Source organism: Trematomus bernacchii, unplaced genomic scaffold, assembly GCF_902827165.1.
Source record: "Trematomus bernacchii unplaced genomic scaffold, fTreBer1.1, whole genome shotgun sequence".
NCBI classification, from domain to species: domain Eukaryota; kingdom Metazoa; phylum Chordata; class Actinopteri; order Perciformes; family Nototheniidae; genus Trematomus; species Trematomus bernacchii.
Window position 1 is genome coordinate 4726434 of NW_022987851.1, and position 24882 is coordinate 4751315.

At 45.8% G+C, this 24882-nt stretch overlaps 2 protein-coding genes across 5 annotated transcripts; both read left to right on the forward strand.

Annotated features, from left to right (window-relative positions):
* The first annotated feature begins 729 nt into the window (after window positions 1-729).
* bicra (BRD4 interacting chromatin remodeling complex associated protein) lies at window positions 730-15614 on the forward strand. 3 transcript variants are annotated; one of them, XM_034113033.1, is made up of 14 exons: window positions 730-809; window positions 4233-4278; window positions 4376-4421; window positions 5241-7295; window positions 7496-7684; window positions 8790-9401; window positions 10723-10915; window positions 11009-11106; window positions 11587-11721; window positions 11834-11883; window positions 11978-12126; window positions 12216-12310; window positions 12405-12510; window positions 12603-15614. In XM_034113033.1, exons 2-14 carry the CDS (start codon window positions 4238-4240, stop codon window positions 14396-14398), a joined length of 5565 nt encoding a protein of 1854 aa, XP_033968924.1. In that variant the 5' UTR covers window positions 730-809; window positions 4233-4237; the 3' UTR covers window positions 14399-15614. The 3 variants fall into 3 exon arrangements, with proteins under 3 accessions (XP_033968924.1, XP_033968925.1, XP_033968926.1); XM_034113034.1 differs by having other exon boundaries at window positions 12408-12510; XM_034113035.1 differs by lacking the exon at window positions 7496-7684 and having other exon boundaries at window positions 12603-14398.
* A 449-nt stretch (window positions 15615-16063) lies between these two features.
* Window positions 16064-23632, forward strand: ehd2b (EH-domain containing 2b). 2 transcript variants are annotated; one of them, XM_034113036.1, is made up of 7 exons: window positions 16064-16445; window positions 17419-17865; window positions 17960-18136; window positions 19085-19200; window positions 20975-21387; window positions 21478-21642; window positions 22278-23632. In XM_034113036.1, the coding sequence occupies exons 2-7, from the start codon at window positions 17645-17647 to the stop codon at window positions 22824-22826; spliced, it is 1641 nt and encodes a 546-aa protein (XP_033968927.1). In that variant the 5' UTR covers window positions 16064-16445; window positions 17419-17644; the 3' UTR covers window positions 22827-23632. The 2 variants fall into 2 exon arrangements, with proteins under 2 accessions (XP_033968927.1, XP_033968928.1); XM_034113037.1 differs by having other exon boundaries at window positions 19085-19182.
* Window positions 23633-24882: the final 1250 nt, after the last annotated feature.

Genomic DNA, 24882 nt, shown 5'->3' on the forward strand with positions numbered 1-24882 from the left:
CACTATGCAAAACAAATTGAAACTGAGCAGTTTGGTTCCCTTGCATCATTTTAAAGCGCGGCTGGATGAAATGTTATTAGATACCTGTCACTGTGAATAGGTTGCTAATTTATACCCCTGTAATTATGTTGTATGATGTCCTTTTAGTTTTCTGTTGTTTTTATGTGTAACCAATGTACTGCAGGTCTCCCTTGAAAAAGAGATCGCTGATCTCAATGGGATTTTTCACCTGGTTAAATAAAGGCTACAAACAAACAATTAGCTTGACAGTCATTATGAGGAAAAGTCCCCAGATTTCCAACGTCCCAAAATGTGTCCAATTTGACAGGTACTCTTAAAAACTGTGCAAGCCTTTTGTCCAATGTACTGTATGTGGAAGTTTTATCTACTTATACAGCAGTAACAATTCAACACATCAATGCAGCAATAATAATTATCTTGAGACTTCATGAATAATAGTAAAAAACTGAAAGGGAACATTTTACTGCATACTGAACACTTTTACTTTTGACGAAGTAGAAGTAGCCTATAAATCTTTAGCCTAAATACGTTTACTTAAGTAAGGTGTTGAGTGCGGGACTTTTAGTCAAGTGCTTTGCTATTGTGGTATTTGTACGATAAGTAAGTGATTTATCTCAGCAACACTGAAAAACGTAGGGGTACATGTCGACGAGGCACTCAGACGAGGCACGGATTTCATTCAGGCAAAACGGAAGTCTCCTGTTTCCTGTCTCTAGTTGGGTCCTGTACAGCAGCCCGTGCGAGGCTGTCCTGGAGACCCCGCGCTGCCTGCACCTCTATCGTCTCGGGTGAGTTTGTTACAAATGTAGAGATTTCTCTATTTATCCCAATAACCGTATCAACGCTGCAATATTCGGGTTCTACAGCGAATCCGCTAACTGCACAGCTATCGCAACCCAAACGCCACATGGCTGCACGGCCCGGCAAACATGGTCATTTTCCACCGAATTCCCAAGCATACCCCCTTCATCCCAGAGTATTCCAACATTTACTCATATTTTGCTTGGAAGCAGAGATAGATAGCTCGTTACGCAATTGCGTCCACACTTCTGAGCAAACAGTACTTTAAGGTCTCGGTCGAGTTGACCTGCCGCTGTGCAATGTTAGTGTTAAAATAATGTCACTCGGTGGTTTGTTTTGAATGTCAAAGGCTCAAGCTAGCTGTGCGTCTGAATATTGTTGATAGCTGGGTTGGCTTAGCAAGCTAGCTAGCTAGGCTAACGAAATTCAACCCAGATGCATCAAAATGCTGGAAATGTAGTCTGAACGAGGTTTTGAAATCACACGTTTTATTAAATTAGAGTGTTAAGTAAGTCGCGTTGCTGTTTAATGCTGTGCAATGTTACGAATCGACAAATTATGCATGCAAAAGCTCTTTGAAAACAGCAGCTAGCATGTAGCAAGCCGCTTGCAGTGTCTCCATTCATATCCTGCGCACTGGCTGCTCTGACCGAGCAATGGCTACGATCCGCTGCCTTTAGAGCGGCAACTGGGGATGTGTTGCTCTCATAGCCACGGTTAAATGGACATTTTGTTGACTTGTTGTTATGGTGTTACTACAAGTGCTATGCACAGTTGTTTAGACTTGTTGGTAATTTAAGCGATAGTCCGCACTCCTAATCTTTCCAGGCTATGTGAAAACCGCGCGTTTTCAGTTTGTTGTCTATTGCAATCCTTTTTGCTGTGTTGCAAACACAATTGCGGCTTGATCTCATGAGTTCACAACAACAGGTTTGTTTAGAATGTTTCTTGTTGAGTGAAAATATGAAAACATGACTTGTTACAACTGATGATGAAGATGGGTTTATGTTAACAATCGAAACTTTTGTTTTCTTTTTAAAGTAAACAATATTTCTTAATATAAAAATATTTTTACTTTCCCCAAAAGACCCACTGCAAGCTCCAAGTATGACAGCAATACGTGATGTCATATTTTGAGTCATTACTCACCATTTAAAAGTGTAAAACCGCAGACATTGTGAGATAAAACAAAAAGTATTCAACCTTGGCAATGATTTTTTTAACACACATTTATAGGATAACATACAACTTTATTTAAACTCAGGAAAATTGTTGTGTACACTTTTCAGTCAGTAGTGTTGATAGCGCAAGTAAAGAGATAATCATATTGCACATCATTTTGGACCATTATTATAACCATATCTGTGTACATAAAGCTCAAGCAAAATCTTAAAGTTATGCTCCACATCCATTTGGCTTAGATGGTGCACACAAACGCTTGGGTGCTGCACTTAAGCCCTAGGTAGAAAAACATTGGGAGACATGTAGACAAGCTAGAAGAACTACATGTGTCTATATTGGGACCCTGGTTGAGTTTGTTTGAACAATTATTATTTAAACTAAAAAACCTATTTCATAGCAAATGCAACCTTGATTTAGAACGATTTATCTAGCACGTTTTTTGCCATGGCTCATGAGCCAGGTAACGCATGTACATCTAATATAATTCAAAGAATAATTAAGAAGTTCCGATAAAAAAATATTTTATTACCAGATAAACATGATATACATGATAAAAAGCTGTTATAATAATAATAATAATAATAATAATAATGTGCAGAACTGAACTGTGCTGAAATATTCCAACAAATGTCATTTCGATTTTTGACTTCAAAATGACAATTGATCATGTTTAACCACAGTAAAATTGTCCTTGACACACTGAATAAGAGGAGCATTTGAAAAAGGTCATGCCGTTTTATTGTGGATCATCATCTGACCTGGCGAGCTCCTGTCAAAATACAGCTATAAATCAGCTTGTATCACCCATAACAACCAAATAACTAAATAGGGAGCCAGAATATCACAGAATATTGTATAAAAATAACAATATAATAGAAATGTATCTGTTAACACTAGGGCTGTGCATCTTCACTGGTCTCACGATTCGATTACGATTATCCTGTCAACGATTCGATTCGATATCCCGATGCATCACGATTCATACCAATGCGTTGCCTCCTCAATTTTCTATATTACTGCACATGGCTTCTTTTTCATCAATGAATACATGCAGTAAATACATATGAACTCTCTTTTTACTATTTCGAAAGTGCTTCAGAAATCAATAACATAAATGTCTTGACATTAATTTATAAACCAAAATCAATCAATTGTATAGCACTAGCATCCCTATACAGTATCTGAGTGTGAAATTGTTCCATCCTCAAAAACGAATACTTCTGCAGTCTTCCTGCAGCTTCTAGCAACGGCCTTCTGTTAAGAAAAGGACACTGAATGTCCTGAATGTGGCATCACAAACATGACTTGAGTCTGAACACAGCAGACAACAGGAGTATTTACAACAGCATATAAAAACAAAAATACTGCATGTGGGTGCACACTTACATTCTCTCTCTTACTGTTACATAAATCCCATGATTGTAGGAGTTTAAGTTAGCTTCATCATATCTCAATCAGTGATTAAGTGAATAATAAAGTTTCTATCAGGTCACTATCAGCCTGTCACTCATTATTTTCAGGGAGGGGGCGGGGTTTGGAGGAACGGAGAGGAGACGGTGATCGCGGAAGCTTTTTTCCTCCTGCCTTCACAAACTTTACACACCAAACACACGTATAATATCGTCTGAAAATAGCAAGAGGACATTCATACTCTGCAATCCAAGACTTAATTAAATCCACAAAAAACCTGACATGATTGTAACGCGAGTATTTTTAAAAACATAAATCCTTGTGTCTCTGAGCCGCAGCGACACGGACTGATTCAGAGCGGGTCCTTCTGCTGTTGGTTCTGGACTGGTGTTCTTGTGTTGGTGGATAAAGCAGACTGCTCCGTGTTTGGTGTTGCTGTGCAGCTATGCCGCTGTCACGTCTGTTCCCTGATCTCTGCGTCACCAACCGATTTGATATTAAAGTGACAGAAAAAAAAAAACGTTATTGTAAAGCCGCGGCCAGAAAATCAGGAAGCAACGTTACTACGCTATAATCGATTATGTTCTGTCACTGCATCGATGCAGAATCGTCCACGTCCGCATCGTAGAAACGATTAATTTCAACACCCCTAGTTAACACATAGTTCAAAAATATTATTGCATTCGTAAAAGGGTTCTTTTAATTGACTTCTTAAAATGCACTTCTTAAAAAACTAATAATATTTTTAAGTATATATAATATATATTGTCAAGTATTTAGACTTTACTGGACTTTAAAAACGTTTTCATCTTTAACAGTTGTCATGGATGATGAAGATGGCAGGTGCCTTCTAGATGTAATCTGGTAAGTCATCACCAACACATTGCAAGATCAGTTTTAGCTGTCATATTTCTTACATTTTGTCTTGAACTGTTGTGAATAACATTGTTTTCTCCTGCAGTGACCCAGAAGCTCTCAATGACTTTCTTCATGGATCTGAGACCCATGTGAGTATGAGAAACCCACATATTTTGGATGGTGATAAAGATCAAGAAAAAGGGGTTTGTAGTTGATGAGATGAGGATTCTTAGTTGTGTGCATCTTAGTTGGCGCTCTCATGACTGTGTACGCAAGTCACTTTCTGATTACACATCTATGCACCCTGAAACCCTGGTCCCTCACTGCTTTCATTTATCCCTTTAATGGCTTCCTCTGCTCAATGGATGCCCTTGCTTTTTGATTGCACCATTTATGGTTTCAGCCTGCCTTCCCTTTGTATAAGGCTTATTCACAAATTGAGAAATGCTAATACTAACGCTTCCCAACTCTGTGTTATTCCTATCATTTTGCCCTCTGTCACTTATCTTTTCGCTGGTTCTTTTCAATCTGGGTTTTTCTGGACTGTCCTTTCCTTGCCCTCCTCCTCTGTTTGATGGTCTGTATGTTTCTCTGTCCTGGTGGCTTTTGCCTGCTGGTTTGGGTGCCTTTGGTTTCTGTCTGTCCTATCCTGGGTGGGTGTGTCTGTAGTTGGACACTGACGACCTATTGGATGGTTCGAGTGACCCCTCCAGCTCGTTCTTCTCTGCCACTGGGGTGAGTAAAACCCCCCAATCCTCCTCCTTCTGTTTCCTATCCATCTATGTAGCATGCATCTCCAAATACCCTCCCTTTCCACTAACATATCTACACTCTACAAGCTTTGATTTGCTGCAACAACATGTTCCTGTGGGGTTTTCAATTCAGCATTTCTGTGTCAACTCAGTTAAAGTCCTCGCCATCGATTGTATCTATCGCCTGGTTTCACTTCTTTCCTGATTTCCTTCAAGGGCCATGTTCCAGAGGTCCAGCCTGCAGTCCAGCTGTCGGCCAATGAGCCGACAGGCCTACCCAGAGTCAGTGTTGACCTGGACTTCCTGGAGGATGATGACATCTTGGGAGGATCCCCAGGTGGTGACGGTGGCAGCAATGGCATTGGGACAAATCACGAGCCATGTGACATCCTGCAGCAGAGCTTGGCTGAAGCCAACATCACAGAGCAAAGCTTACAGGAGGCAGAGGGTGAGCTGGACCTGGGCTCCTTTGGGATTCCAGGCCTTACGCAGGTGGTGCAGACACTACCTGATGCCGGCCTCTCCGGGGCCGGAGGGGCTGCTGTTGGTGTAGGCATAGGTGTTGGGGGAGCAGCAGCGATTTTTCCTGGGTCAGCCCCTAGCACCACTGCTACACCTCCCAATGCTACAGCTGACATGCTGGGGTCAGTGCTTGCTCAGCAGGGCCTTCAACTCCAATCCCAAGTCATGAACAAGGCCATTAGTGTTCAGCCATTTATGCAGCCTGTTGGCCTGGGAAATGTAACGCTTCAACCCATTTCAAGTCTCCAAACTCTTCCTAATGGGAGCCAGCCTGGACATTTGGGTATCGGACAGATTCAGGTTGTGGGTCAGCCCACAGTCATGACTATCAATCAGTCTGGGCAGCCTATCCTGGCTAAAGCCATGGGTGGTTACCAGCTGCACCAGTCTGGGCAAGAGGTTTCAGGTGCTGGTTCTCAGCCCGGGCTTGGAGGCTCTGGGGGTGGACTTCTGATCCACGGCAACAAAGCTGCTTTGGGATCTTCAGCTTTAAATGGACCGGCTGTTTGTGTCAGCACCACAAACAGCAGCAGTGGCGGTGCTATGACTGCTCCTGCTGGGCTTCTGGGCTTCGGCAGCACCACTCTTAGTTCAGGAATTGGTCCCCATACGCAAAATCAAGGCCCAATCATGCAGAACGTGATCATCCAGCGCACACCGACACCCATTCAGCCTAAACCCCCTCAGGGGGGAGCCATCCAACCGAAACTTTTCAAACAACAGCAGCAGCAGCAGCAGCCAGTTCCCCAATCCCTGCAAAATGATGCTCACAAGGCTCTCGGGCTTCAGCAAATTCCAGTTACTTCTGCTCAGAATGTTGCCTTTCTAACGGGGAAGCATGGCTCGAATGTTGTCCTTAGTACTCAAACCACAACACAAGGCTCTCAGTTTCAACAAACCCTATTCAAGCAACAGGCAGCACAACAATCTGGCAAGCCCCTTAGCTTACACTTGTTAAACCAACAAGGCAGCATCGTTATTCCCTCTCAGACTGTTCTGCAAGGTCAGAACCACCAGTTTCTCCTGCCACAACTACAGGCAGGCGGGCAGATCCTGACTCAGCACCCTGGGGGGCACATCATAACCAGCCAGGGCCCCGGTGGACAGCTTATTGCAAACCAGATTTTAACTTCAAACCAGAACATAAACTTGGGTCAGATGTTGACTTCACAGGGCCATCCTGGGGCCCACATCCTCTCTGGATCCATTCAGCTCCAGTCGGGCCAGATGGGCACACCCACCCTCTTTCAGATGCCTGTCTCATTGGCTCAGAGCGGCCATACGCAGACCCACACTGTCTCTGGTCATGGCCAGACAGTCATACAGGGCATGCCAATCCAGAACTCCCTGACCATGCTCAGTCAGGTGGAGGGGCTGAGCCCCGCGGTCAGCCTTCAGCCGGCCCTGCAGCCTCAGCCGGGGGGGGTCCCGAGCAGCGCCGGAGCAGCAACCATGGCTCAGGGCCAGCCTGGAGAGTGTGTTACTCTGCTTGGTAGCTCCACAGACCAGGCGGCTCATCCCACTCAGCAGCATGCAACGCAATCCTCCATCCTCGCCATGCAACCGGTTTCCTCCACAGTAACCACAGTACCCTCTTCTCCGTCCATGTCCGTGTCCACCTCTTCCCCCGTCACAGCTATGGGGCTGGTCCCCCATCAGGCTCAGCACAGTCCAGGGAGGTTACTGTTCACCAACCAGGGCTCCAGTATGATCCTGAGCCAGGAGTCCCTGCAGATGTTCCTGCAACAGGTCAGTGTTCCACTCTTTACACGTTGCTCTTCGAAAAGTTAACATTGTGTTAAAGAATAAATAACATGCACGGCGTGATATCCTGGTGTGACCTCTTTGGTTTACTATTTTACCCCCCCTTCCCTCCAATCCCCTTCCTCCCTCCCTCCCTCCCCCCTCCCCCCTCCTTCGTCCTGAAATGGTAAATGTACTCCTATCAGGAGCAGCACCTCCAAACTGAAAATGAGTCAACCCCCTCTGTGGGCGTACCAGCGTCCGTTATCGTCAGCAGCAACAGCGTCACTGCTCCGGCCCCCGCTGTCCATGACAGCCAATTAACTGACTCATGGGTGGGTCAGAGCCACAGCCCTTCCCCCGGCCCCTCCCACATGACAGCAGTGGTAAAGCAGGTAGAAATGCCCCTATATGTTAAGCCCCACCCACTTGTTGCTGCTGCTGCCGCCACAGTGTTAGGGTCTCTTCCCTTTCCCCGTCACTGCTCTGTGTTCCTCTTTTGCATTACTCATCGCTTCCATGGCTCTCACAGTTGCAATGCATTTACTAAGCTCCACAAATGACTTGCTTGCCGCCTCTGTGTGTTTCTAACAATCGCTTCATTTAATGTAAAGGCATGATCATTCCATTTGTCCATTTGTATTGTGTGTCAGCCACTGTTTTTTTTTAATATTAATGCATTATGCACCTCTAAAGATTGTGGGACTGACAAAAGAGACATTTTTCTTCCCATCTACATTTGTTCAACTAATTTGGTATGTTTCTCATCCATTCTACCTTGTGTATTTTGCAACAGAATACAAAATCTATGCTCATGTTTTTATCAGAAGACCAAGGTGCCAGGTGCCCTTGTTCACCTCTTTACTAACACTTAACTAGAATCAACAAACTCACCTTCATCTGCTGCATTACTGACCAATTAAAACCATCTCTCCACCCTGCACTTATCCTTAGACCCTCATGTGCTTACAGTGTCACTACCCCTTGTTACCCGCAGTCTGACCAGTGTAATGACACCCACACGATAATTCATGCTCCCCAGACCCCAGTCCCTGAAGTGTTCAGATCACCTCCTACTCCTCCATCACAGGCCCGCAAATCTAGACTCCTTGCTTCTTGTCAACTGTTTCCTTTTTGCCTCGCCAAATGATCATTGCTCCTTTTTTATGTTTAATTTTCCTTAAGCGCTAGAAAAAACCTGTAGGCTTTTACTACTTTTAATTCACCAACTACTAGATTTTTTTATGTCCAGCTCTTTGCTTTTGTATCGTTTGATGTTGTTTTACCCATGTTTGTAAAATGTTCTATCGGGGTTGGGCGAAACATTTATCTTTTTGTAAATTTTAAATGGAATAGCACTAGAGTGATATTTGCTATATTCTGTGTGCATGCAGAACTTTGTGTGTGTGATGTTTGTGCTTGATTTCCTGGTTTCCTTCTGTGTAAGTGCCTTATTGATTTAAATAAGCATATCCAAATGTTTTGATCCCACTTCTTCAGGTACCCTCCAGTGGACACCAGCAGTCCCTGAAGATACAGGGCATGTGCCCCTCACCGACTTTGACCACTCACGTCACAGCGCCCCCCATGGCAGTCAGCCCCCAGCCTTCCCACTCTCCTCTCACTCTGAGCCAGCAGATCCAGTCACCGCACCACCAACAGCAGCAGTCACGCCCTCCCTCCCAGCCTCACCCCCAGTCTCTAACACCCTCCCGCTCGTGCACACCCTCAGCTCACCCTCAGCTCTTTATCGTCCACAACCAAATGGCAGAGTCCCCCCAACCGGCTCAGCAAGGCCAGCAGACACACATTCAAATTCAGCTCCAGCCTCAGCCCCGACCTGCCTCTCAGCCCGCCCCCTATCAACAAGATATGCCTCCCCTGTCACAGTCACCCAAGCCTCCTCCTCCCGCACCACCTGCACAGCACCAGTTTACGGCTCTTCCTGTCAGCACTTCTGCCCCTGCTGTAGTTAAAGCCCAGGTTCCTATCCAGGGCCTGACAGCGGAGCAGCAGCACCATCTGCAATTAGTCGGAGCGCAGATTCAGACCCTGTCAGGCATCGCCCAGCCCTCACCTCAGCAGAAACAGCTGCTGGACAAACTACACCAGGTATTTTTCTAGTCTCTCGCCACCTTCTGCTTATGAAAGGAAGTAATGGAATTTGCATGTTAAATTGTGCATTTTTGCTACTTTTTCTTACCCTCATGTAGAAAATGTGCACCTTAAAAAGTGTAAGCTTGTTTGCAGAATTTAGAACATTTACTTTGTAGGGTTTTTATAGTAGAATGTTATACAATTTTAAAGGGGACCTATCATGCAAAATGCACTTTTGTACGTCTTTTATACATGAATATGTGTCCCCGGTGTTCCAGGGAACTCACCAAGTGTCAGAAAACACAACCCTCTCTATTTTCCTCCATACCCAAATCTCTAAAAAAGGGGCTGCAACGGATCTGATAAAAACTGATCCAGATTTGAACACTGTCCTGACATCAGGAAAGTGGCGCTACGGCTATTGGGCCAACTCTCCACCTATCAGGGGAATGTGGGGTTGGGCCACGGCCGGCCATTGTCGCTCGAAAGCGCTGGAGACGCTGTAGTACATATGCCAGGCCTGTAAGTGGCGCTGTAGTCTGCCACAAAAGCAGCGAAGAAGACTTCCCGCCCATAGTTACCATGGTTACCCTTCTGTTTATTCTCCGCTGTGGCTTTTTTTCTCCCTCCCCGAGGCAAGTGTTTGCTCCCGCTGCTTTAATTCAATGCAAACCCTCCCCGTCGAGGCAAGCACTGTAATTCTCTCCGGTTAGTCCACCAGCAGATGACAAACACCCGCCTCTTCCAAGGAACGAGGGGACCGTGCGGCAGAGTTTCAGTTAGGTTTTCTTTCGCCGGTCAAGATGTCCGTTAAAGTTTAAATCTTCCAGACAAAATTAGAAAAGTGCCGGTCAAAGGTCTTCTTTGTTATTTATTGAGCTTTAAAACAAATGAATAACGACTCTTTATAATAAAACACGGCGGACGGAGATCTATTTTTCTCCCCCTCTTCTGACAGCCCAGCAGCTGATCAGAGCACGTCTCCCCTCTCCTGCAGGGGGGCGTGGTCAGCAGAATCAGACCCGTAGACAGCAAACAGCACATAGAGCGAAATGAGGCATGGCTAAAATGCATGATCTGTTTGGTATTTTGAAAACAGAAACTTATAAATATACCTTATATAGGTATGGCCCTACAATATATCATTTAAATATAGCATGATAGGTCCACTTTAATATATTGAAAGAGGGCTAAAATGTCCAATAAGTTGCTGCTTACTAGGTGAGTACATCTGATATGTTTTCAGGCTCTTTCGCACTGTTTGTCCGACTCCACTTTGGGAACCAAACAGGTTTATCTAGACACGTGGAAGATAATTGTCCTGATGTGATTTCAGGTGCAGCAGAACATCCTGCTGCAGGCCAAGCAGGCTGCTCAGTCCCAGTCCCAAGCCAGCAGTCAGTTCAGCTCCCAGCAAGATGTGCCTGTCGACAAAGTGGTGATTGCGCCATCAGCCGGCACCGGTTCCCCGGCTCAGCTGCTATCAGTGCTGCAGCCGACATCGGTTCTTGTCAAAACTCCTGCTACAGGTTAGAACAATTGACACTAGTGACACACAGGACCCAGAACACAACACCAAGTTTTTTCCCTTATGTAACAATGTTGTTTTTTTCTTCTTTTAGCATCAAGTGACTTACAGGTATTCTCAGGAGCCCAAGGGCCAGCTGGAGCAATGGTGAATCAGACTGTCACTCCTGCCAGCCTTACCCAGCCTGCACAGGTACAACCATCCAACTTAAAGGGGCCCTATTTTCCATTTGGGGTTTTCTCTTTCATATAGTGTGTTATATAGGTTTTTCTGCATTTAAATGGTCTTCAAAGGCTAAAATCTCAAAGTTCTTTTCTCCCCACACACTCGCCCCCCCCCTGCCTGAAACGCCTCCATAGGACTCCTTTGTTTACTTCCATAACACCCATGCTTATATTGGCTAGCGCTCAAACACATTGAACGTTATAGGCCAATCACAACAGAGCCAGCCATCTAACCAATCAGAGCAGACTGGGCTCTGGTTTCAGACAGAGGGTGAAAAGAGGTGTTACAGCACAGGCAGCAAGTAATCATGTCAAAGTTATCCAGGGACATGCATGGTGTTAATTTTGCATCATGTGCTTGCCCTTTCGCAACTTCCCAGCAATAAATATTGAATTGAAAAATGTGTACTCTCTCTGTGTCTAACCCTCCTTCTGGTTTCCCCCTCAGGTTCAGCCAAAGCCGGGGGTGATCAGCTCAGTTGGAGGGATGACTCTTGGGAAAGGTGGGATGCAGATCCAGGTGTTAGGAACTAGTCTGACTCAAATGACTGCTCCACAGCACCTAGCTCCGGTACAAACTCAGGTAAAGGTCAAGAGTCACTGCATGTTAGTGGAGTCCTAACAGACTGCCTCTAATATTTAAGCTTCAGCTTGGAGGCTAATCTGTTTTTTCTAAATGTTTATTCACATTGCAGACACCAACAATGAATATGCCTTTCAGTGCAGAGCCCAGCAAAGAAGCAAGGTGTGTGCCGCATGCGTTTTAACGACTTATTGTCACTGTCTCATAATGCAATTTATTTTTAAATATTGTTTCTTTTATACACACCTGTCTGCAGGATGCTAGAACAGCTGAGGAAACAGCAGGGTTCAGTGCTTCACCCAAACTACAGTGCTGCTTTCCACTCCTTTGAGGACACACTGCACAGCCTGCTGCCTTACCATCTCTACCAGGGAACCGCCAATTCGTCTCAAGACTATCAGAAAGGTACCACACTCTTAATAGATGCAGTGTACAGTTTTGTACCTTTATCTCAATTTCATGAACTTCACACGCGTGTTGCTTCTCCTGCACAGTGGATGATGAGTTTGAGACGGTCTCCTGCACTCTCCTGAAGAGGACCCAGGCTATGCTGGATAAGTATCGCAGCCTGCTCTTCGCGGAGTCAAAAGTACGTTTATAAACCATTATCCTCACCATATGCCCTCTTGCCGCCTCTTTGTCATGGATTGATGCTGAACTGATTTCTGGCATTTCAACCCGAGCAGAGACTGGGCCCCTCGGCAGAGATGGTCATGATTGACCGGATGTTCATCCAGGAGGAGAAGATCGCGCTGAGTCAGGACAGGATTTTGGCCAAGGAGCGACCAGGTACCCTCCCACTGTCATGGTCAAATATCATGGTTGCATTGATGTAACTGAAGTGTTTTCTAATGATATCATACTTTTTTACTTCATTGCAGAGGAGTTTGTGGCAAACGCGCGCATGTTGGAGAGTGTAGTTTCATCCCAACAGAAATCATCATCTTCGGCTCAGACCACGTCAGCGAGTGGAGGTGTAGCAGCAGCTGTCCCGGCTCCAGCACCTGCAGCTCCTGCCCTTCTGCCAAACATCACCCCGAACCCCCCGCCTGCACCCATCCTAGCTCCTGCTTCCGCTCCAGTTCCTGCTCCAATTCCAGCACCCCTTCCCGCCCCTTCTGCCAGCCCTTTCCCCCCTACCAAATTAGTTATAAAGCATGGTGGAGGGGGAGCGTCCGTGTCCTGGTCCAGCAGCTGCCCCACACCCCAAGCTGCAAAAAGCAGGCTGTCTGAACCCATCGGCCACAGCTCCTCCTTCAGCCGCGCCCACACAGCATCATCCTCTTTTTCCTCTTCGTCCTCCAACACTAAAGCGGCCGACGACGACGACGACGCCCTCCCGCAGAGAACCAGCAAGCCGCCGATGAAGACTTATGAGGCTCGCAGGAAGATCGGCTTGAAGCTGAAGATCAAGCAGGATCAGACGGGGTTCAGTAAGGTGGTCCACAACACTGCCTTAGACCCCGTGCACACACCTCCACCCAAGCAGAGCAGCCTGTCCACATCCCAGCCGCAGACTAAGCCCCAAGTCGAGGCTGCTGTTCCCCACCCAAAGCCCAATCCTGTATCTACTCCCCCTACTTCAGTCATCAAAACTCAGCCTCCCGTATGCACTGCTTCAACTGCCTCATCGGTCACCCCATCAACCACTCAGTGTAACCCCCTGAGAGGTAACGTTCCCCCCAACGCAGCCTCATTTTCCTCTACGTCTTCCTCTCATACTTGGTCGTCGTCAACTTCCTCCTCCTCCACCTCCTCGGCCCCTCAAATGAACGGTACGTTGGATAACCACGACCAGGGGCGGGTCAAACACAATTCTGCCTCCACTGCCACTCCCTCACAGACAACATGCCGTCTTCCCCTTCGAAAAACATACCGGGAAAACATTAGTCCCCGAGTCCGACCCGGCGTCCCAGGGGGAGGAGACGAGAACTTGTCCTACCCCAAACCCACGCCTTCACCCCCGAGGCACGAGGCCTCATCCCCTCCCTCAGAGCGGACAGTAATAGCCAGTGTGAAGGTAGAGAAAAGAGGCAGGGAGGCCTCGCACCCTCACACAGAGTCGAGCCACGACACAGGCCGTTTAGGTAGTGCAATGCAGGGGCTGGAGGAAATGGACGAGGTGTTTAACCGCAGTATCAAAACGCAGCACCATCACCTCCAGTCGCCCCTGGACAGAGAGGGGGCGAAGGAGAGAGGGGATGAGCACACAGACCAAGAGACTGATGTAAGTAAATACAAGAGGGCGAGTGGGAAAAATAGACATAGGGCAGGCGGGACGTTCAGAATGGACCAGCATGCCCCTGGGCCTCCCTCCCCAGAGTCCTCCTTTACACGGGACTCTTTGCTCCCTGCCAAGCGCTGCAAGTCGGACTCCCCCGACATGGACAACGCCAGTTTCTCCAGCGGCAGCCCCCCGGACGACTCTCTGAACGAGCACCTGCAGTGTGCCATCGACAGCATCCTCAACCTGCAGCAGGAGCCCACTGCCCGCATTAAAGGGGGGGGCAGCAGGTCACATCAAAGCCAGCGCCCGGGGGGCTCGGCAGCCTCGTCCCACAGACCCTCAGTACCACCCTCCTCCTCCGCCTCCTCGTCCTCCTCCTTGGCCCAGCACCCTCAGGTCGGTGGCCGCGGTCACAATGGCAGCCTGGTGCCGCAGACTCACAGCAGATAACAGCCCCTCAGCCCCAGGCCAGGCTGACGGGGGATGGGGGGCGGGACTGAGAGAAAGATTTGGAGGCAGTGGAAGCGGGGCACTGTGAAAACAGTATCACTGTTCTACTCTGCCATGCTGTGTTTGCTTTGTTCGCCCATCTGAATTGTCCAGACATTTCTTTGTCATTTACTGCCCAGTGTAGCGTGTGGTCAAAGGTAAAACTGCTCTCTGTGAACTGAAGGCGCCTGGTATTTTGTACGTGTTATCTCAGCTCTCGAGCTTGAGTAACAAGATGAATTTGTCACAGGATGATGTTCTCTATTTCTCCCTCTCCTTTTACACTTCAGATCTTTTCTTTTTTCTCATTCAGTATTCATACATTCCTTTCATATGGCCTGAGCACCAGTCTCTGATTCACACAGTTCATCTCCTGGTTTGAAAGGTGTCTCAAGCAGCTCATTGAAACAGTTAGAAAGTCATCAACTCTTTTCACCTTGAACATTGAGTACATACTTAAAAAATCGTCAAAATATGTGCAGTATGTTCAATTACTAACCAAATTGGACTCCTTATCAGAAAGATAATGTTGCCCTGCAGATGCAAACAGCACATGGTGAATTGATACAGACCACCTCTATTCAAAATACATTTCCTTATACACAAGGCAACTACTCTTATCTGGAAAAATCAATTGGCCTCCTATCCTCCATTTAAAGTCAATGTTATAAAATGTGTTATTATTTTGACTCCCCTTGGGTACAGTAAGACTGAAGATGTTTATGAAATGTTGTAAGGAAACTTTTTTTCTGTTTCTGATGCCAGATGATTTTTTGGGTTCTTGTTGTTAGAACACACCTCCACACACACCTGCCTCCCTGTGGCTGTGGTTCAGACTTTATGCATTTCAGTCAGCAGGGGGCGGGCCAGTTTTAAATGTTGGTTTTCTGTCTTCTCAGCCAGTCTGTTCCATCTCTCTGCCACTGTATCCCTGCCTCCCATCTGTTTGTCTTATTTTCTTTTAAGCCTGGTGGACAATTCCAACGCAAACACAGCACAAGCATTGAAACGGAAAAAAAGGAACAATAATAATGTACAAAAAGACCGTAAGAGAATTTGAAGTATAGTATTACAGATTAATTTTGTATTGTATTTATTGTGTATAATGACACTTTTTAAAAAGAAATGTACATTTAGTAAAACTGTAAATTAAACCTTGCTTCTTTTATGAAACATTGCAACTTCTCCAGTCATTTGTCCAGCTATCAGGGTGCTTTGCATGACTAATGATGACTGAGCGGTGTTGTAGGATGGAGATGGTGGTGTTATCCATCAGGCAGCCAGCAGGCGGTGCACAGAAGTGGAAAAGTAGCACTGGTTTGTGTGCTTCATCGCCTCAAGGGTTCAAAGAATTTGGGAGGAGCGAGAGGGGTTAGGCTGATGAGAGGAAAAACTATCACATCTGTAAACTTATGACATGTTACAGTAGATCGACTAGGAAAAGGGAATGAAGGAGTTAAGAGAGGTGCAGCACCAGGTTGTGATTATCAGGCAAAGTATGCATAGGGACACCGAGGCTATGTCATGTTCTGTAAAAAAAAAAGACTCCACCCAAATAATTTATTCACAGCCCCCTCCTCCAGGTCCACGCCCTCTGACCACAGCTCCGCTCATCCCTGCCCCGAGCCTAGTGTTGCCCACAGTGTTGCCAGGCATCCCTGCAAGAGGAGGTGCACTCAAACTTGTGGAAGCAAAGCAGGGGGAGAGAGGACAATTGTGTGTCTCACTGTCTGACTTGTGCTCCTACAGCACGCAGAGTGAGGAACCTTTGCCAGATCTGGAGCTCATCTGAAACACATCAAAGCCAGGAGAAGAATGATTCCTCTGTAATCTAGCTGCGTTGACGCTCCACCGAGGGCTCCTATTCGCTGTCAGAGCTACACCCATACATGTAGCAGCAGCTCCTCAGCAAAAGACTGTTTTTGTCTCCTTACATATTTTCCAATCTCCAGAGGGCAAGACTGCAGAGGGAGATCAAGACGCTGGAAGAAGTCTCCATAAAAACTTGGTAAATACTTCTTTTTTCTTCTTATAACATGACTTTAATGATTCACTTTTATTTAAACTCCAATACATTCAGATTGTGGTACAGTAGTGGAAACTTAGTCGTGGTGGCATTTGAGTGCAATATCACAACTTCGCTGCGTAATTGGTAACATAGGAAACCTTTTGAACAACTTTTTCCATTGCTCCATTAGGATGTTGAAGTACGACTCCCCTGATAATTGTTGCTGCTGCATGTTACATTTCCAAAACTGTGTTGCAATTGTGGTGCCCAAACCCACAAGGCATTTTCCACCATCCCTAAACTTTAGAAATTGGTCCCAGACCCTTAAACCAAGCCTTTAATTCTGTAAAGCAACTTTTACTCAGTTCTTTTGTGTGTAATGGCGGTCAAATCACATTTTTAATGTCTCTCCTGATGATCTCCAGGGTTCGCCATTTTGACAAGAAGTTTTTTCCACACTGGTCTTGTGACATGTCAGGACTGTATTCTCCTCTGGGCACTTAATTTTTTTTCTAGTTTGAATAGGATTAGGGAGAAGATCTCTACAGATGAGTGAACGTCTGCTGACACGTGTCTTATCTTTGCTTTTGATAATAAGTAGTGCCTTCAGCTTCTAACACAGTGTCTCTGTTTATATAGACTAAAAGGAAAAAAAGTGACCTAAATGTTTCCTTATATAGACCTCCCTGTGAGATTTGTTTCCTTAACATAGCCATGCGCAGGGAGATAAAAGGAATGTCTTACTCATTTCACTGTGAAGAAAATGATGTGGGCCTATGCAAATCCTGACGCAGGGCTGGGTTTCCAAGTTTTCCAGCCTGAACACTAACTTTTTCCAGGCATGCACTGACAATGCTTGGCAGACTCCTGTTGGGCTGAAGCTCCCTCCAGATGCTCACTCCAGGCGGTGGCACACTTACATCACCAGGTGCAAAGAAGACTGGATTCATCTTTTCTTCTGTCCACATTACAGGCACTCAAAGTTATCGGTGTGGGCCACAGGGGAAGATACTGACTTCAAACGACATATCAGCCCTATCGTTCCTCTGGACGTGTGCAGAGGAGGTTTCAAGGCCAAGTGAGCACTGTTCACATAAATACAGGAAGCACCTGAAGTTCTTTCCAAGGTTCAGGAAAGACGACAACGGACACAGTTGCGCATATTTTTGTACGAATCATCTAGTTGGTCAATAAACGAAATGTCACGCTGGGGGAGGAAAAATGTGAAAAAGGCTCCTGAGGTGATCCGCACGGTGACAGAAGGCCTCAAGTCCTTGTATCGTAAGAAGCTGCTGCCTCTGGAGGAGTACTATGGTTTCCATGACTTCCACTCTCTCAGTCTGGAGGATGCCGATTTCGATAATAAGCCCATGGTGCTGGTGGTGGGGCAGTACTCCACTGGAAAGACAACCTTCATCAAGTAAGACGTTACGGCTCTGCATCAAACACTTTTAAATTGTGTGTGCGTTCGTTTTCCAGTACTGATAATGACAAGTTACATGTGTGATTGACAGGTATCTTCTGGAGCAGGATATCCCAGGGAGCAGGGTGGGACCTGAACCCACCACCGACTGCTTCACTGCGGTCATGCACGGGGAGGTGGAGGGCGTCATCCCCGGGAATGCCCTTATCGTAGACCCCAACAAGCCTTTCCGCAAACTCAACCCTTTTGGAAACACCTTCCTCAACAGGTGAGAGTGGGGGGGTTTGTTCACACTGTTGTGTAATGTTTCCACTGAGGGAGCCAGATAGATATCAGCACTAAATGGATAGACTGTGAGAGAACCCGGGGAAGGAAAGATAACAGAAAGATTTTAGGCTTTATGGAATTTCAAGCCCTCGTGCCAAATTTTAGAGCAGGGAGGCACTTTCCTTATTTGTGGAAAAACGGAGAAAGGGAGCGACATCACTGGAGAGGGTGATGAAAGCTAATGTACTCAGACAGGAACTGATATGTACGCAAGTTCAGAGTCGAGGTCAGAGGGCTCCATAGCCCCTCGGGGCAAAGATAAATAAATAAAGTAACAGTTTGTGTGAGGCCCAGGGAACCTGTAAGAGCAAGCTTACGTTCTTTCCAATACTCTGTTTACCGTCTGGGCTGCCAGATTTGTGTGTCTTTTTCCAAGATTGAAGTCACATGTTTCACAATTAAGTGCTGTATGAAACGCATACAGTCGTACTATTGATGGTTCTTTTACGTGAAAGCTCTGATGCCAGTTTTCCGGAGTCCCCCTCTCCCTCTGCAGGGTGTGTTTGTGAACGTATTTGCGTCTCCACTTGTGCTTTAACTTCCCGTTCTGGGACCGGTGGGCTCGTTAGTTCCATGAGCCGCAGGAAGTGGTGTTGTTGTTCTAAGCCTAACATCGTTAGCGGGCCTTATTGTTTGATTCTGGCAGTGGTGGTAATTTTCCTTCAGGAAGCCCACAGCAATGAGAGGCCTGCTTGAACACAATGGTCTGCACAGGGAGGGTTGGGGGGGGGGTTGAGAGGGCTGCTTCCAATCTGCAACTTAGATCACGTTGGCTTCTTTGATAAGAGTTAACCATTTTTCACATGATTTAGATTCTATCCTTCTGCTCTAAACAAAACCGACCTCTGAACTTCTGGTTGTTTATGTCTGCTGATAAAATGTAACACAGGTTCCAGTGCGCGCAGATGCCCAACCAGGTCCTGGAGAGTATCAGCATTATTGACACACCAGGGATCCTGTCCGGTGCTAAGCAGAGAGTGAGCCGAGGTGAGGGGCCTTACAAAGGTGAGGAGAGGGGATATGGGGGTCCTGCAAAGACGCACTTCCCTGAACGTCAGCTCATAAACTCATCTCCTTGGCACGCCTCACCTAACTCATGGGACCAGTTTACTCTGTCACAATAACTCTTGGCTGCAGGGCGAGGACACATCTTAGCAGTACGCCGAGCAGCCAAAACAACATAATCAGGAACAGAGATGGTACAGACAAATATTCTGTCAGCACATCTGCAGGAATGTACCGTTGAGAAATCATCATCATCATCATCATCATCATCATCTATTCATCCACGCTTTAAGTAACCCCTTATATCAAGTCAATCTGCATGAGCAACTAACAAGTTTCAACGATCAGTGCATCCAAATTGTGAAAAACACATTTCCTCACTTATAACTGTTGGTGTTTTGTTTTATATGCTGAGGAACATCTATGGGATTTCTAGTTCCACCTTATAAAGGGGCCCTTTTATGCTTTTAAAAAGCAAAAGAAAGAAAAAGAATGTCTCTCCTACACTCCTTCCCCCCCTGCCTGAAACGCCTCAATTGTAGTCCTTTCTACTTCCGTAACATAGTGACAACCCTACGTAACACTGGCTCTTCTATTGGCTAGCGCTCCAACACAATGTACGTGATAGGCGAAGGGGCTGGACATCTCTTAGGGTTGACCAGTCAACAGAGCCGGCCAGCTAACCAATCAGAGCAGACTTGGCTCTGGTTTCAGACAGAGGGTGAAAAGAGGTGCTGCAGCACAAGCAGTATGAAAAAAATAACAAGGATAAAGCATGGAAACATGTCACCGTACAGACAAAACATAAATGTGAACCTGGAAATGAGCATCATAGGGCCCCTTTAAGGACAATGGAGATGAATGGAATGTTGCTTGTGGTGCTCACAGCTCTGCAAAATAAAAAAATCAGTTTGAGTTTCTCTGAATAATCCAAACTATTTGTTTGGTAAGCAGGAGGAGTTCCAACAACAACTTATCACAGTGAAGATTGTGGGTTATTCAGGGTCACTGGGACAAAGATGATACTGTTCTGAGCACCACAAACAGTAGTCACATTGAACGAAAACTCAGAGATAGATAACTTAACACCATAAAAACCAAAAATGGCTATACCATAGTGAGAAAATATGCATTTTTGTAATTTGGGTGAACTGACCCTTTTAGTTTGATTGTGTTGATAACTCAAAAATATGAACATTGGTTGCGATACACTTTTAGAGTGGTTATAGAATGATGTATTTTAATTTAGCAAAAGTAGCAAAACCAATGTTAAGATGAACACCATTACAAGTGAAAGTCCTGTATTCAAAATCTTACTAAAATAAAAGACCAAAAGCATCCAAATATAGGAAGAATTCAGAGGTACATATGCAGAATGGGCCATTTCAGAATTCAGATATATTTTGTATTCAAAATCTGAATATGTAAGTTAATTAGTAGCTGCAAATAAATGTAGTAAAAGGTACTTTATTACCTAGCATAGAACAACAAGTAAAGTACGGGTAGCTCCAAATTATACTTGCTTGAGTAAAGTTCTTAGTAACTTGCCACCACTGGACTTTTAAAGATTTCTCCATGTTAAAAGCCAAATAATTATTTTTAAATCGTGGTATGTTGCATACACTGACGCCCTGGTGTCTGCACATACAGATAGGAGGTGTGAAGGGTTGGTGTCTGAGTGGACCTTCTTCCCTCTCCTGTTCTTTTTTTGTTCAGCTCATACCACTTAGGTTCCCAAATATCTAAGTTATTAAACAATTTTCTATCTGAACAGGCTATGACTTCCCAGCCGTGCTGCGCTGGTTCGCGGAGCGCGTCGACCGCATCATCCTGCTTTTTGACGCCCATAAACTGGAGATCTCTGACGAGTTCTCCGAGGCCATCGGGGCCCTGAAGGGCAACGAGGACAAGCTGCGAGTGGTTCTCAACAAAGCCGACATGGTGGGCACCCAGCAGCTGATGAGAGTGTACGGTGCTCTCATGTGGTCCCTGGGGAAGGTGTTCGGGACCCCTGAGGTTCTGCGAGTCTACATTGGCTCCTTCTGGTCAGAGCCGCTGATGGTGACGGACAACAGGAAGCTGTTTGAGCTGGAGGAGGAGGATCTGTTCAACGACATCCAGAACCTTCCTCGCAACGCAGCCTTACGCAAGCTCAATGACCTGGTGAAGAGGGCACGTCTGGTCCGGGTGAGTTTTGTTGGCTTGTCAACACGTGTTTGCTACATGATTACTGACTTGTTAGGGTTGTTCCAATCTTGTGTTTTTTCTTAATCCCAGGTCCATGCCCACATCATCAGCTACCTGAAGCAGGAGATGCCCTCCGTTTTCAGGAAGGACAATAAGAAGAAAAATCTGATCTACCAGCTGCCAGTGATTTTCTCCAAGATCCAGCTGCAGCACAACATTTCTGCGGGAGACTTTCCAGATTGTACTAAAATGCAGGTTAGTCTCTACTGGGCACATCTGTACGACCAAATGAAGACTTTGCTTTAAAGGTCCCCTATTATACTGTTTTTCATCAATATATTATAGGTCTCAGATATATACAAAACATGTCTCTGAAGTGTTTGGCTCGAAATACCAAACAGATCATGCATTGTAGCATCCCATAACCCCCTCTGTTTCAGCCCTGTTTCAAAAGTGCTGATTCTCTGTCTGTTACTTTAGATGAAAATAAGGAGCCACTCCCCACGCCCCTCTGAGAGATATTTGGTTAAAAAAAAACACAATGTTGCTCAAGGAGGAGATTCAGGTGATAAGGTGGGGGGGGGGGGGTTACCTTGGTTGGTTATTAGCTAATGGTTACACAAGCCAAAAAAACGTTATGACATCATAAAGTGGCCAAAATCTGATCAGCTCATTTTCAGACAGGTTTTTATATAAATGGATCAGGACAAAAAGTGAGAGAATCTATTTTACTGAAACTTTCAGAATCTCTTTACACAGAGGGGACACATGGTTATGTGTAAAAGACATGAAAAGTTGATTTTACATAATAGGTGACCTTTAACTACTTAGTTGCTTTTAATCCAATTTGAAATCCCTTGCCTTACATCTTTATCATTCCCCTTTTGAAGGAGCAACTGATGGTCCATGATTTCAACAAGTTCAAAACCTTGAAGCCCAACCTGATGACAGCCTTGGATGAGCTTCTCTCCTCCGACATAGCCAAACTGATGCCCCTCCTGCGGCAGGAGGAGCTGGAAGCAGGCGACCAGCTCGGCGTTCAGGGTGGAGCCTTCATCGGGAGCCGCGCTGGACCCTTCGGAGAGGGCGACCCCTTCGCCTTGGAGAACGGAGAGGGCGGCGACGAGGAGGAAGACTGGGTGGTGACCAAAGATAAACCCAAATATGATGAAATCTTCTACAACCTCGCTCCCAACGAGGGGAAACTGAGCGGCCACAAGGCCAAGGACTGGATGGAGAGCTCCCGCCTGCCCAACTCGGTGCTGGGTCGCATCTGGAAGCTGTCGGACGTGGACCACGACGGCATGCTGGATGATGAAGAGTTCGCCCTGGCCAGCCACCTGATTGAGGTCAAGCTGGAGGGCCACGGTCTGCCCCCCGAGCTGCCCCAACGCCTCATCCCCCCTTCCAAACGCAGGCAGAAGGGTTCTGATATATAGAACCCGGAGCTGAGAGAGACTCTTCTCTATTCGCTGTGCTACTGTTTGTTTTTGCTCTTATTTCCCCCCCAGACCCAAGTCAAAATGTTTGTATGTAATTTGTTCAACTTTTCCTCTGATTTGGGTCTTGCACAATGGAACATACTGTATTAAAGTGTGAGTCAATCCTTTGAGACTAAGGGCTAACTGCAGAAGATTGTGTATTAAGAAGTCACACGGGTCTGGGTGCTTCTTCTTCCCTTAAGTTGCCTTTTTATCATGAGCTTTTAAAATATATCTACTTCTGTTTGCAGAGCAGAAGTCGGCCTCTAAGTGAGCTGTGTTGAGCATATATTTGGCAGCATACAGAGCTAAAATGTTCTGTAAAGTATCCTTTAAATGTAACATTCCTGCGTCGACTAGATTTGAGTGGCACAGTGTTATCTTGGTAATAATTTCTAAGATTATGCCATTTATTTGTCATGTCTGGTATATCTGATGAGGGGAACTGTTTTTACAAAGACTTATATTGCTCCTATGATTTGTTTATAGCATTTTTAACTCAAACTGGCATCACACATCTATGAATAACCTGAATGCTTTTCACTTTTCCTGCTTTACATGCCACCATTTTGTGCATAAACTTTATATATTATTTTTGTAATTGTTGCTGTTTTGTATGTGCAGACCTCGGTTTTGATAAAAGAACATGACACGCTGAGATAAACTTTGGATTATTGATATATTTTCTGACTACTGTACACAGCTCCACCAACGGTTCTTATGTTAACGTTATTGTAACCGAATAAAAAAAACCCTTGACTGTGTTTTGTCTCTATGGTGACCCTTTTGTGCATCGAAAAAATAGACCAAGCTTGAAAGAGTTAGTAGAAAATGAGTCATTACAAATGCCTACAATTAAGCACAACTATGCGATACAGAGTTAGTGGTTAAGTGTTGTACTCTTTTAACAAGATTTCCTTTCTATTTGGTCTCTCAGTGACGGGCCAGATAAACAGTGAGTCACACTCTCCACTGCCAAGTCCTCATACCACCATTTTCCGAGGCTCTCCCCCCCTCGTATTCCCTCCATCTGAAGCTTTTTTCTCTCTTTAAAACACACATATGTTTAAATACACCATCCCTGTCGAATACCACATTCACTCCCTCAGTAGCCTCCCTGTGAATGTCTTCAGGTTTAGTGCACTATGCGGTATGAGCACAAATATGTGTTTCACATAAGGCTTTCAAGGTTCGAAGAAGAAGAAGAAGAAGGGGTGGACTCCCTGCCTCCCTGTTCCACTCCTCCATGGAAAGAAACACAAATGAGAACCAGAGGCAGCCCTTTCCTCGCTGCTCTCTGGCTCACAGGCTCACAGTGACTCACATGTGAAGAATGTGGTGGGTTGGCCAAAGAGTTATTAATATCTCCTTTCCTAGGGTCCGCTAAGTTTCCTCAGGCTCATACACAGGATCTAGACACTGTACCTTTATGAAAGACTTTAACAACATCCCCCTATTAGGAGAATTCCTCAGCTAGACCTGCGGCGCACCACACCCTCTCCTGTGTGTTTGGGGGTGTGTGGGGGTGTGTGAGAGAGGCAGAGGGAGGTGATGGGTGGAAATAAGTCAAGTGAGGTGACACAATTCAACAGAGATGTTCTTATCGACGTAGATTTTTGACTAGTAAGAACTTGGGATTGCTTCTTGTGTATTTTCAAGAGTCAGAAAATCCTCATAGCAGTTCAAATAATGTCTGCCTGTTAGAAAATGTGCTTGTGCTGAGTCATAAACCATATTGAACTTGTTTACTCGAATGAAGTTACCACAGCAATGGGGTGAGGCTTGCAGCTGCAGCTCAGAGCCCCCACCAACATCAGGAGTCCCCAACAATGGAGCTTGCTCAACAAAACCGGGGTCTCCTCTATACGTCACTCAGTGTTTACGTGGGGAATTCCTCACTAGCAAACCTGCCTGTTAAAAAAATAAGGTCACCAGTTCTGGAGAGGGCTGACACCTGGTGGATTCCTGACAGCCGTACACTGGAACTGTGCACAGCAGTGAACAACTGTAGAGG